Source organism: Sinohyriopsis cumingii, chromosome 17 (genome assembly GCF_028554795.1).
Source record: "Sinohyriopsis cumingii isolate HCF-2022 chromosome 17, ASM2855479v2, whole genome shotgun sequence".
Classification (NCBI taxonomy): domain Eukaryota; kingdom Metazoa; phylum Mollusca; class Bivalvia; order Unionida; family Unionidae; genus Sinohyriopsis; species Sinohyriopsis cumingii.
The window spans coordinates 118,968,313-118,983,679 of NC_142977.1; the positions used below are offsets into that span (position 1 = coordinate 118,968,313).

A 15,367-nucleotide genomic window follows, 5' to 3' on the forward strand; every position below is an offset into this window, starting at 1 on the left:
ATACATGCATGTGTCTTTGAAATACTGCCTGATTGTAACAAATTGAACCAACAGATAACTTAAGCAAACAATTAGTTTTCTAGCCAGTGTGAATTATAAATGTGATTATAAATATAAATATCTGATTACATTATTGATGTCCACACTTAATTTATTAATATTATAAATATTTAGAAAAGGACTGAGAGTTAATGTGCATGTCTGTGTGCATAATTGTGTATTTGCAGTCAAGTAAAAGAAAAAGGGAAAATGTGGGATGAAGTGATGTGTCTTGATTCCAGAATGGTAGATTGCCAGAAAAGAAATGTCTGAATACAGTGTAATATCGTCAATCCATCACAAATCTTAAGTTCAGATAAGCGCGAGAACCTTGGCAGAGGTAACTTTAGCTTGATTATTGCCTATATTTAGCAGTGGTGGGACTGCTCTGGTGGTCCAAGTTAGAGTGCCCGCCTCAGATACAGGAGGTCACGGGTTCGAACCATAGCCTAGTCATACCAAATACTTATAAAAATGGTACTGGCAGCTGCTTTGCTTGGCACTCAGCATTAAGAGTTTAGTGATAGGACTGGTCGGCATGGTGTCAGGATAATGTGACTGGGTGTGACATGATGCCCCAGTGCTAGACAACACTATAAACTGCCCCACTGAGGACATCATAGCGACAGGAGTGAAAAATTGTTGAAGCTAAGTTAAAAATCCAAGTCACACACACACATGCAAATTGGTGGTGGGCTTGACTTTTCAGCAAAGGTACAACATATAGACATTTTACAGAGTGGGTATCATCCACAGCAGATTGGCTTGACAGTGCTCCTGTATTAATTTTAACCACATTGCCACAGTGAAATCAACAATGAACAACTGCATCGATTTTAACCACATTGCCAGAATGGAGTCAATAATTGCATAGTTCACCTCTACAAGGCTTTTACTAGTTTCCAGAAGCCATTATTAAACATAAAATACCCAATGAAAATAAATCCATGCTAAAGTGATCTTAACAATGAAATGTTTGTCCGGCCATATGATGGTATAAAAGAAATGCATTACAAATAATATTCTTTTCAATCATGTCAAATTGGAGGCACAATGAAAACCAGATTAAAAATTTTAAAAAATCATTTTGCTTAAAATCATTGGAAGCTACTATTATTGTAAAGCCATATAATGTCAAAGTGTACTGAGTCACAGGGTTTGGGTAACACTGGAGTGACAGCCAATATGACTTGTCACAGGCTTTGGATAACAGCGGAGTGACAGCCAGTATAACAAAAATCACAGACTTGGGGTAACACTGGAGTGACAGCCAGTGTAACAAATGTCACAGACTTTGGATAACTTTGGAGTGACAGCCAGTATAACAAAAATCACAGACTTGGGGTAACACTGGACAGACAGCCAGTGTAACAAAAGTCACAGACTTTGGGTAACTTGGGAGTGACAACCAGTATGACAAAAGTACTGGAGTGACAACCAGTATGACAAAAGTTAGAAATTATACATGTAGTTTACACATCAATAACTGCCATCATTAGCCACTAAAGCAGAGGCCTCATAAAATGCATGCAGTTCACTCAGTTCCAGTACTTATTCCCATGTACATTGCAATGTTAACCTGCTAAATGTAACATGTAACAATATGCAATGTGTAGTCATTAATATGGAAAGTTAACTGCTGTATACACTTATTTATTCTTCCATCTGTACTGGTCAGAAAGGACCTTCTGTGTAGGCTAGGATGTATATAGCATGGAGAATGCTGTAGTCATGAGCTAACAACAAATTTTTAAGCACCGTTAGTAATGGTTCAAATTTAGGTCATGGTGGTCTTTGGCTATAATGGTGTCATGGGGATGAAATTATCAAGTTTAATGACTGGAGCATAAACAGCACTAAATAGATGAACTTAAAGCAGAAAATTTACATAAAGTCACCAAAACATGAAATATAGGTCACATAGACTTCTTTTTGCAATAAGATGCATTTGTCATGATGCGTAACTCACCAAGTTTTATAGTTCTTTGTAAAAAAGTAGTTAATTTGGAATGCTAAAACCTGTGGTCCTATGCTTAATGCAAAACTTAACCAATGCAAATTAAATATAAGTGATGATGAGCTTCATTTGTTGTAATGGTACTGACAGATGTATATCATGGTTAATTTCATGATAATAGCATGATTATGCCTGAGAAATGAACATCAAAATAAAGTTAAAAAATATAATGTGTAGGTCACAATGACCTACCTTTGTGATGAAGGTGTAGTCCTCATCAAGATGTATCCCCTTAACAAAATGTTGTGATTCTAGGTATAACAGTATGTGTGCAGGGTGCAAAAATCTTTGTGGTTGGGAGTTAAATATAGAAACTTTACACAATCCAGTAAAATGTGAAGTGCAGGCCAATGTGACCTTTTTGTAATAAGGGTGTGATACTAACATATATATACAGTCATCCAGTTTCATGATTCCAGCATGAACACAGCTTGAGAAATAAACTTAAATTTTACCAATGTCAGCGAAGCATTAATTATGGGTCATAGTGACCTACTTTTGTGATGAGTTTGTAGTACTCAATAAGATAACACACATTGAAGATTATAATGAATGATCTGTAACTTAAAATGAGGAATAATATATAATATCAATATAGTAACATGTAACACTCATTATTTATAAGACAAGTTTTGTAAATTTACAATGTACCTCAATACATGTATCCAAGTATGAGTATGTTGACATTAATAATTATGTGGAAGAAGAAGATTTTACTTCATGAACATATTTCTTGTTAAAACCATGTCCAATTTATACATGTGCAACAAATTATTGCTAACAATTGGGCAATTAAAATTTTTCAACATTTTGTTGGCAGCTTTATGTTTGTTTAAATACAGTTTGATAGTTGCTGGTATTGCCACTTCCAAAATTTAGCTACTAAGAGATAAGAAACCCACGACCTTAAAAATAACCCTAAAAAACAATGTAGCCAATCCATTTTAATTAGTGGTGAGAATTGATCCTGCAGCCTTCTGATCAGATATTTAATGCCTTACCCACTGTGCCACCACAGTAGCCTTGGGTGATGAGCCCAGTGGTTTCCAGGTGACAACTCCTGGTGTGAATCTGCAATGAACAGACCCAGGAATCCATGCTGACTGCACAGATTTAAATTCTCTTGTTATGTCAAGCATGTGAATAATAATAAATGGTGGGCCTATGAACATTTTCTAAGTTAAGAATCACAGTTAATTTTATATTTTATTTTACTGTTTCCTCAACCCGGGGAATAATACGGTGGTCGATCATCTCCTAGATAATGATAACCAAAGCACATGGGATCATCTTTGCATTTTCAAGCCATATCAGTAGCCTCTGAAGACCACTGCCATAAAGACCTTCAGTGTAAACATAAATTATAACTGATCACAACTTACCATTGAAATCAAACTTTTTGATAAAAATGAAAGTTAATTAAAGCCAAAAGTAAGCATCAGACAAAACTGATATTCACATTATGATAAGAGTAAGACTTGTTCAAATTCCTACAAGTATAACATGGATATTCACATTCCAACAAGTATAACATGGATATTCACATTCCTACAAGTATAACATGGATATTCACATTCCAACAAGTATAACATGGATATTCACATTCCTACAAGTATAACATGGATATTCACATTCCAACAAGTATAAGACTGACATCCACATTCCAACAAGTATAAGAGGTCTGCCACGTAATGACATCCACATTCCAACAAGAATAAGATTGACATCCACATTCCAACAAGTATAAGACGTCTGCCACATACTGACATCCACATTCCAACAAGTATAAGATTGACATCCATACTGCAACAAGTATAAGACTGACATCCACATTCCAACAAGTATAAGACTGACATCCACATTCCAACAAGTATAAGACTGACATCCTCATTCCAACAAGTATAAGATTGACATCCACATTCCAACAAGTATAAGACATCTGCCACATACTGACATCCACATTCCAACAAGTACAAGACTGACATCCACATACTGACATCCACATTCCAACAAGTATAAGATTGACATCCACATTCCAACAAGTATAAGACGTCTGCCACATGACATCCACATTCCAACAAGTATAAGATTGACATCCACATCCAACAAGTATAAGACGTCTGCCACATACTGACATCCACATTCCAACAAGTATAAGACTGACATCCACATTCCAACAAGTATAAGACTGACATTCACATTTGTGTTCAGAAACCAGTTTTCTTCCTTCAGTTATTGTGACCTTCATTTTTGATATTTTGAGCCCCAGATTATGATTCTTCCTTACCCTATGTGCAAGTCATCACAACATTTAGTCCAGGTCGTTGATATTTGGTTTGCTATTTTATGGCACATCAACACAAATAGGTTATACAGCAGCCAAGCAATTGGAGTAAAGAGCCTTACCCAAGGACCCCAAATTCTTTAAGGCTCTGACTTCAAGTGCCTGCCACCACAAAGTAGATTGTGAAGAACTCCGGTTACTGTGCAGAAAGTGTTTTTATTCTTTCAATCACTGATTTTGACCTTCTGACCCCAAAACATGTTCTTTACCTAAAGTGCATGGTATCCACAAAGTTTGGTAACTGTAGACTTAAGTTATTGTGCAAAAACAAATTTTCTTCTATCAGTCAACATGATTATGTCCAGTTAACTTTTGACCCTGAAATCAAGAGAGTTCTTTTTTACCCCAAGTCTGACAACTACTGATGCTGGACAACACAAGTTACTGAAGAGAAATGAAATTAGAAAGAGAGAGATGGAAGGAGACAACAAAACATAACCTACTTTACCTCATGGAAAGCAAAAACTGAAAATGAAAAAACATTCAATGATCTGTGCATAATGGTTTAATCACAAAAGAACACAGTTTCATTAACAAATCTCACATTTGCATCCACACACCAAGTTTTGTTAAATAAAAATATCTTACATACTGCTTAGTTTAAAACAATGACTTCACTCAATTTGGATTTGTATCGCTATGATGTGTCCAGTGTGGCAGTTTATAGTGATGTCTAGCACTGGGACATCATGCCGCAGACTTGAAGCATCATGTCCCACCCAGTAACATCATCCTGACACCAGGACAACCAGTCGTAACACTAACCTTTTACTGCTGAGCACCTAACGAGGCAGCTGTTAGTACCAATTTTATAAGTCTTTGGTATGACTCGACTGTAGTTAGAACCCACGACCTCCCGCATCTGAGGCAGATGCTCTAACCACTAGGTCACTGGAGCAGTCAGGAAAAATTACTTTATGTTAAGCAGCCACCTCAGAGGAAGAGAAAAATTGACCTCTTGAGACAGGTGGTTTCTTAATACAGGTTAATTTATTACAAAATGTTGTACAGACTTTCAATAAAATGTAGCTGTTAAAGACAGATGGTTGCTTAATAAAGATGGTCCTTTAACACACAATGTATTTATTGTCCTTTCTACTGTTTCTACATCATACAAAATTACCATTATTTGTCAACAGCATCATAAAAAAGATAAGGTCAAATTTCAGTTTAAGGAGAAATTGTGAGAAACGTGAAACTAGGGCCTAAAACAAACCTAGAATAGGGGAACTGTAACCAACACCCTGGTTTAGAGGAAGAAGAACTAAGTCAAATCCTATAATGCCTTTGTTCTGAGGGAGAGGAGCCAGGTCCAAGTCCTAGAAAGCCCTGGTTTAGAGGAAGTGGAACTGGGTCCAAGTCCTAGAAAGCCCTGGTTTAGAGGAAGTGGAACTGGGTCCAAATACTAGAATGCACTGGTTTAGAGGAAGTGGAACTGGGTCCAAGTTTTAGGATGCCCTGGTTGAAATATCTGATATATGACTAAATTTTAAAAGATTCAGTCTTATGTATTTGCTCAAACAGGACAAAAAACGTTAAACTTGTTATTATGTAAATAAATTATGTTAATATACAGTTAGTGTACCAATCATAAATGTAAAGCATTTGTTTCTAAAATAGAAAATATACAACAATTTACACAAAATATTGTACATTGGGAATGTTTTACTTGCATTTTATAGAGACTGATCTGTAATTTAACTATTATAATAACTGACTGATAGTGCAGTGGCATTGTGGGTATAATGCTGAGTCTAGGCTTATCATAGGGCTATTATGGGTATAATGCTGAGCATGGGATGATGATAGGGGAATGTGGGTATAATGTGGAGTATAGGCTTATCATAGGGGAATTATGGGTATTATCATAGGGAATTGTGGGTATAATGCTGAGCATGGGCTGATGATAAGGGAATTTGGGTATAATGCTGAGTATAGGCTTATCGTAGGGGAATTATGGGTATTATGCAGAGCATGGGCTGATCATAGGGGAATTATGGTTATTATGCAGAGCATGGGCTGATCATAGGGGAATTATGGGTAAAATGCAGAGCATGGGCTGATCATAGGGGAATTATGGTTATTATGCAGAGCATGGGCTGTTCATAGGGGAATTATGGTTATTATGCAGAGCATGGGCTGATCATAGGGGAATTATGGTTATTATGCAGAGCATGGGCTGATCATAGGGGAATTGTGGGTATAATGCAGAGCATGGGCTGATCATAGGGGAATTATGGGTATCATCCCGAACATTGGCTTATCATAGGGGATTTGCTGAGCATGGGTTTATCATCAGGGAATTGTGGTTATAATGCAGTGCACATTTTGAAGACATTATCTACTATAAATCAATGCTTTGTTAAAGCTTATGAAGTGTATTGTTTCAGTGCAAGAAATACAAAGTTAATTCTCCTTAAAAACTGAAGGTAAAATGGTCACCCAAAATCTGATTATTAATTTCACTTCAAAAATATACATGTCTGGATTGCTTACAAAATACTGTAAACATGTGCATTATACAAAATATACTTCTGAGGTAGTGAGGTATGATCAGTTTCTAATTGCTTTCTGTAATAAAAGTCAACTTCTGCAATTTGACTGACAAAACAAACAAACCATTTCCAGTGTAACAATGTATGTACATCTACATTCCTAGTGTAACAATGTATGTACACCTACATTCCTAGTATAACAATGTATGTACATTACATTCCTAGTGTACCAATGTACATCTACATTCCTAGTGTAACAATGTATGTACATCTACATTCCTAGTATAACAATGTATGTACATTACACTCCTAGTGTAACAATGTACACCTGCATTCCTAGTATAACAATGTATGTACATCTACATTCCTCGTGTAACAATGTATGTACACCTACATTCCTAGTGTAACAATGTATGTACACCTACATTCCTAGTGTAACAATGTTCATCTATATTCCTAGTATAACAATGTATGTACATTACATTCCTAGTGTAACAATGTACATCTACAATCCTAGTGTAACAATGGATGTAAATCTTCATTCCTAGTGTAACAATGGATGTAAATCTTCATTTCTAGTTTAGTAATGTATATACATCTTCAATCCTAGTGTAACAATGTATGTACACCTACATTCCTAGTATAACAATGTATGTACATTACAATCCTAGTGTAGCAATGTATTAACATCTTCATTCCTATTTAAATCCTCATTCCTAGTGTAACAATGCATGTAGCTAAATACCTGACACCTGACAAAAAGTCTGCAGTATCATTTCTCATCAAATATTTGTTCTTACCTGTTACTACTAAATCTGATAATATTCCTTCATTATAAGATGAACATTTTTCTTAACTTGAAATTCCAGTGTGTTGGGTGACCCGCAAGTAAAGCTGAGAGATTCTGGATAAAAAATGGCTATTACATGAGGGCTGTGACAACAGAGTGTCTTTCTCTTCAGTTCCTGATACTCATCGTGGAAAGAGAAGCCAGTCAGGAATATTATGCAACAGAAGCTGAGCTTATCTACTTTAAACTTTTGTGAAATACTAAATTTAATTAATAACTGGTTCTTTTCTAAAAGTTCATGTTTTCTTCACCATGGCTGACTCACTGGTTTCTGCATGTAAGACCACAGTAATGGAGAATCTTCTTGACAAGCCTAAAACCTTTATGCTGTCATTAGAGTCTGAACTGGATAAATATGAAACAAATGAATTTGCAAATAAAGAACATGGACCATTCAGGAATTTAAAACACAGGTGACAGATTACAAAGTTGCAATATTTTATGTGCAAACTTTAATTGTATAAATATCTTTTTAGATGTTACTGTTTCTCCTATTGCTTTTAAGTAATACATTGTTCTTTGATATTGCGGATCAATAAATCAGACAAAAATACCTACATAATTGACAAACAGAATTCCAACCAAGTCCTATAAGGACCATCAATGTTTGACTGAATAATGATGATCCCTTTGACCAAGAATGGGTCTAGAATGACAAGTTAGAGGTAAAATATTAACATTAAATATTTTATTTCTTCTGCACACAATAAATGTTTCCAGTTATCATTTGGCTTCTCTGATTAAAAACAACAAACTCAACTGGGTTACATTTTTAATTTTTTCTTTTGGATCTTGACTGACCACTTTCAGGAAAGTAAAAGTTTTGATGACGTGAAGATTGAGTAGCACAGTTTACAAGCTCTTAGTGCATATCAAGGAGCCCCATGTCCTTTAGGCAGACATTGGACAAAATTGCCTCCCTTGAGGAGCTGTACCAACTTCTGGCAAGCTATACACAAGCTGCCCTATTGCTAACTGTGCCAACAGCAGGTAAATAATTTTAAAATACTTTACACTTTTGAACAATTATTTAGCTCCCAGAAATTGATCCAATGAAAAAATGTACACTTTTGAACAATTATTTAGCTCCCATAAATTGATCCAATGAAAAATTAAACAATAAATGCAACAAATGCAATGATACACTGTTCTTACTTGAATGGAATATGTATTAGACAAATTTCTCTGTCATGATTATTTGTAAACATATTACTGTCTAGGCTCTTGAAGAATTTTTCCATATAGTTCACATAAGAACGATTCAGTAATTTTGTTTTTCCATTTATTTTCAGACTGTGAGAAGTCATTCTCTTCAGTGAATAAAATCAGGAGTGTTTGAAGGAACAGGTTGATACAGAGGGAATTATCTTATGATTACAAGCACTGAAGGAAAATCCCATAAAGAATGTAACTATGATCTGATAATCAATATATTGAACATGGGGAAATGTAGCGTATCTTTTATTTAAACTAAAATTTAAAAAAACAAATAAAGTCTGACATAAAGTCTCATCACAACTTAGGAAAATAAGGAATACTATATACACATATGCACTTTAAATCAAAGATATTGTTTTAATTTTAGGTTGTTAACATGCATTTTTTTAAAAATTTTTGACCCTAAGACGCCTACCCAGATACATGTACTATCAAAATTTTCTGAGCGGACCAATGCATGCGACATTGCAGACCAGATATTTTCTGTCTACATTGTAAGTCAAGTACCAAGAACACTTTGTGCAAACAAGATAGCTTTAAATTCTTGCATTTACTGCAATTTGCCATTCAATTAACTGAAATAACAAGAACATAAAATTGGAAATAACAACAGAAAGTGCTCAGTAAATCACAACATCTATTATTTAAACAAGTGCTAAAAGAACCAACAAATACATACCAATGACACCATGTTGGAGGTCAGAATAAATTAAGAGCCTCAGGTGGATGCATTGTCAATTGGGTTTGCTTTTACTGTCTCACCTCTGTCCATGGGAGTTAAAGTCCTGGTTTGGCCAATATGAGTATGTGAGAAAGCTAGCAATAGCTTTCCAGGTTCTTCCTCAGCCAAATATACTGACTGCAATGTATAGCCCATCATGCACCATAAAAATGATATGATCAGGGAACATGTTCAAACCTAAAACTCAATGATTCAATATCTGCAAAATGTAAGGCAGGATAAGCTAAACATTTTTATTTTCCAAAATGGAGTTTTAGCTCCTATTTTAAAATCAGGAATACATGCATTGTGTAAAATGGCAACGCTACAATCTGCAAATATGACTTTATAGACAGATCACAAATACATGTATTGTGTAAAAATGAAAATTATACAGTCTGGAAATATGGTTTTACAAACAAATCACAAATACATGTATTGTGTAAAAATGGAAATTATAGAGTCTGGAAATATGGTTTTACAAACAAATCACAAATACATGTATTGTGTAAAAATGGAAATTATAGCGTCTGGAAATATGGTTTTACAAACAAATCACAAATACATGTATTGTGTAAAATAATAAAGATACACTCTGGAAATATGGTTTTATAAATAGATAGATTAAATGAATAAATGTACTGTGTAAAATGATACAGATGCAATCTGGAAATATGGCTTTACAGGTAGATATCTTTCACCACTTGAATTTGACATATCTCTGCTAATCATTAATTTATATGGGTTCAATACTGAGAAATGGTATCTAATTCAATTGATTAGATGTGTGTAACATAAATACATGTAAAAAAGATTTACAAGAGATGCAAGCTATAACTGTACTGTATGATGAATGCACAGTACAAGGAAGGTGTGAGATTCCACCGTGGCATGTGGAATTCAAACCTGAATGCAATCATGCACTTGTTTACTTTGTGGAAATTTGTGGAAATGCACTATCCAGATGAGCTCAGATGTTGTGCATTGCCAAAAATGATGAAGGAAGGTTCATGTTATTAACTGTGGCAAACTGGAAATTTACAATCACACATAAGTTGTACTGTATCATGATGGTATCTGTATTGATATTACAACAACTCTGGTCAAGTGGAAATTCACAAAAACAGATATGTTTTGCTGTATCAAGACTATACTGGTATTTGTATTACTACATCTGTGGTATGGTGAAATTTACGATCACATATAAGTTGTACTGAATCGTGACTGAACATGTATTGCTATTACTACAACTGTGGTAAAATGGGTAGTCACAACTATACATTAACTAAAGTGTGTCAAGACTGTACCTGCACTGGCACTACTCCAACTTGGGGAAAATGCAAGGGGATCTACTGGTACATGTACTTTAATGTAATTAATGAATGCATACTGATGAAAAAAAAAAGTTACAATCAGCGTCTTTCTGCAATGGTAAATGTTGTACATTAGGATTCCTCCAAATGTACTTGCTGCACAGTGGCACCATCCATACCAAGCGTCACATATCGCAACACCTCTGAAGCACTCATGTTATCTGCATCATCTACATAAATAACAATATCACCCTCTGCTGTGTTTGCAATGGTACTAAAGACAGATGGATCCAAAACTGTGCCTTCTGAAGTAGTAATTCCAAAGGTTTCTGCCAAGGCAAGTGGAATTCCAATCTGTTCATCTGCATGTTGTATGACAATAGTATCTGTTCCGTCCTCAATTTGATGGCTCGAAGCAGCCTTGGTTGGAGAGGGGATATGGATGATACTCTCCCTTGATTCTTCTATCTGTTCCTCTTCAACTGGCTCTTCACTCTCTGAGACCCTCCTCCTCCTCCTCCTTCTCCTCCTTCTGCGGCTTGGTCCCATATACACAATATTCCCATGTCGGGGTGCAGCTCGATTAAAGAGTGGATCAAGTATCTGATCTACTGCTGCAAGAAGGTCTTCAAGTTTTGTCTCCTCATCACATTCTACATCCTTGCTTTGTAGCCACTCTCGTAAAATCTTAAGATCTTTCTTATTGTAGGCGGAGACCTTTTTATAGCATGGATGAACTAACTGACCATCCTTGTCTATGACCTGATTAAGTCGACGCCCTTTATGTTTATGGATGTTGAATTTCGTAATCAGTTTCAACTGGTGGAAATCAGTCATGTGATAGGCCACTTCTCCTTTTGATGATGGGGTGTACTTACACACTAGACAGCATAGACTAGCATCTCCCTAGAAAACAGAGGTTAAAAGGTTAAAGTCATATTAACCATAGGTGGCCTAAGAGGTACGCATGGAAGCTGACAATAGAATATAGAACATTACACTTGGCCACTAATTTAAAACACCATTCTAGGTATAAATGTTGACCAAAACTCCATGTGTTTGGAGTCAAGTAGTCAGACATGAGTCCAGTGGGTAACCTATGCAGTTTACAATACAGTAAAACCTGTCATGAGCAACCTCTGCTATGAGCGACCACCTGTCATGTCCGACCACAATCGTAATGCACGGATCGATTTTACTATATAAACGCTCTGTTATGAACGACCACCTGCTGAACGCGACCAGCGACCGCGATTTCTTGGCAAAATATGCATTTTGACACTGCTGTGAACGACCGCATCGTCAAAAAATTAAAACAGATTGACACCACTGACCTTAACTTAATCCTTTGTAAACATTAGAGCTCGGGATAAATGTAGTATGCAAACAAAGTGCACATTAAATAGCACTATAGTTGAACAACCATATATCGGGATAAACACCTCTAACCATCATTTAATCCTTTGTAACAAAGACGGTAAAAATAGCAAAGATTGCTCTAATAAAGTATTTAAAAATAAATTGTCTTGCTACAGTACCAGTTTTGTGAAATTTACAACTCCAGCGTACGGTGTCATTTGTAAACTGCAGTAAACCAGACTAAAGTACATGTCACTAACCGCCATTGTAGTGCCGAAGTCATGTGAATAGCCAGTAAGAGTAGCATCAAAGGGAGTAATGATGGATATACGCAGTCAATTTAGAGGTTTGTATTTTTTCTTTAGCTGTATGAAAACTCACAAAACGCCAGTAGTCCTTATGTCCAAGTGAGAAATCGTTTGAAAGGGCTTCAGTGTTGGTTTGAGTACGTCGTTTGCTTTCCAGTTAATCCATAATGCCTGGAGGGTGAATGAGCTCATTGTCTTTAATACTAGTAAGTGAGAATCATTTCCGGATTTTTTTAAAATTATTTTTTATTTCTTTTGTTAGTGTTTCACCAAGCCACAATCTGTTTACGTGGGTGCAGATGGTCGGAACATTTGTTTATCGAGCTATAACGCTGTTGATTTAAATAAATGTACAGTATTGTTTCCTGACGAGTTAATTATGTCTTTTGGTTTCATTCATTGGTACATAATATATATTTATTCCACAATTCCCCAAAACCTGATCAAAACCTATAGTCTTTATAACGTCAACACTAATAACAACGGCAGAATCTCCGCTGAAAAAAAGAAAAATTTTAACACTGGAAGAAAGGATTAATGTCATTGAAAGAAATGAAAAAGGTGAGACCACTCGCAAAATAGCAGTCAGCTTAAGCGTCGGTAAAACGCAAGTTCAAAATGTAATCAAAGACAAGAAGTCCATTAGAAACGAATGGCAGAAAGGTGCACAAGCACAGAGGAAATATGCCACGGCACAACGGACAGTTTACGGAGATCTGAACGAGCGAGTATGGGAGTGGTTTTGTGTTGCAAGGAGTAAAAACATACCAGTAAGTGGAAAGTTGATTCAGGAAAAGGCAATAATTGAGATACATCTTCAGACCAAATAGCTGAGTAAAACATGTCAACAAAGAAGTATAATGGATTTCTTTTAAAAAAACAGTGAATAAGTGTATAAAATAAGATATATACATCATATCTAACTGTTCATTTTTTGTACATATTAATGTGATGTTGAAATATAAATTTTATTCTCGTTGTTTGATAGATGTATATCTTTATTATATAAAGATATTTTGAGAGGAATGCATGCATTATTTAACAAGATTCATGAATAAAGGATATGATACATGTACAGTGAGTATGGGTATTATTTATTTTTCAACAATGCTAACTATTGACCCTGAAAACCAGTCCATTTTCACACACCTCTTATGAGAGACCACCTGTCTTGAGAGACCGCTTTTGGTTGGCAGAAGGGGCGGTCTCTCATAACAGGTTTTACTGTACAAAGCTTGTAAAATTAAAATACATATAATATCAACATTTTCATCCAATTTTCCTGAAATTTTAACCACATACTTAAGTGTCCTGTCACTTATAAAGTCATTTTTAAAAGGGGGGGGGGGAAGAAAAGTTATTACTAAAAGTAGTTTAATGTGCTAATTAGTGGGAAGAGAGACTTTCCACAGGAGGAATGAACTTTTTCATCATGACAGATCTAGAATGATTATTTTACGTAACATGCAGGTCTTTAATACAACTGGACGGCTTAATAAGGCAGTTTTTACCTAATGACAAACAATAAACTTGCAGCAGCACATCAACTCACTCATGCTGCCTACCGCATCCTATTCCGATGGGACTGATAAAACAATTTTGTTTAAAAGGTCATATAAACTACAATGCAAGGTTTCAAATCTTTGTTTCTCACAGTGTCAGGGCATTTTCTTTACAAAACCAAACTGGAACGCAATAAAGATTTCACCGCCAAATTTAATGGATGACACATTACAAAATCATCTCTCACCTGTGTTGGGTTTACATATTAAGAATCAAGCAAGATTACAGATCTTTGTCATACTCACTTTATTAAGATGTACTTTCTTGTAGTGGTTTTTCATTGCACACTTGCTCCAGAAAATACCATTACAGCCTTCATACATACAGGGGAATCTCTTCTCTGAAAAAAACCCAAAGAAAACCAGACCTGGACTTTATACAAATAAAAATATTCTCAAGCTTAAACCGAGATTCAATTTAAACTGCTGACATCAAGCACTGATTTGGAACACAAGAATTTCTTCATATGAATGGAGTCTGATTTTTCAGCATGAAGCTTGCCACCAAATTGGCTTACCAAAAGCATTAAGATATGTTTTCACTATGTTTTCAGATATCTTAAGCGATACCTTCAGATATTTGAAGATCACTTAATTTTTCTTACAAAAAAAGTTTGATGATCATTACAAACTGAACCAACAAATTTTAAGGTGTGTATATCTGAGTCGTTTATCAAAATGACTAATTAGCAATTTCAACATTTATGCAAATGAGGCTTATTGGTAAAATCAAAAGTACATTTAATAAACATATGTAAAAATATTTTACCTCCTCCCATTGTGCATCAAAATGTTCTAATGTTCATCATATTGACACAGATTTCAATATTTTCATGACCTATTATTAACAGCTGTCCCATTACATCATGTATTATCTGACAAGTCAAAGCATGTGAACTAAGCACACAAGTATGCACCATTTTCATAGTCTCTCATTAATGGACATCATCTTACACCATGTATTATCTGACAAGTCAAAGCATGTGAACTAAGCACACAAGTATGCACCATTTTCATAGTCTCTCATTAATGGACATCATCTTACACCATACATTATCTGACAAGTCAAAGCATGTGAACTAAGTACACAAGTATGCACCATTTTCATAGTCTCTCATTAACGGACATCATCTTACACCAT

At 35.4% G+C, this 15,367-nt stretch overlaps 1 protein-coding gene across 2 annotated transcripts in view; it reads right to left on the reverse strand.

Annotated features, from left to right (window-relative positions):
* Positions 1-4,882: 4,882 nt before the first annotated feature.
* Positions 4,883-15,367, reverse strand: part of LOC149779747 (uncharacterized) — a 69,804-nt gene continuing 59,319 nt past the window's right edge. For both annotated transcript variants that reach the window (XM_089940608.1, XM_089940607.1), the window contains 2 exons: positions 14,473-14,567; positions 4,883-11,903 (listed from right to left, as the gene is read on the reverse strand). In XM_089940608.1, the coding sequence (XP_089796734.1) occupies positions 11,130-11,903; positions 14,473-14,567 (869 nt within the window). In that variant the 3' untranslated portion in view covers positions 4,883-11,129. The remainder of the gene's footprint in view (positions 11,904-14,472; positions 14,568-15,367) is intronic.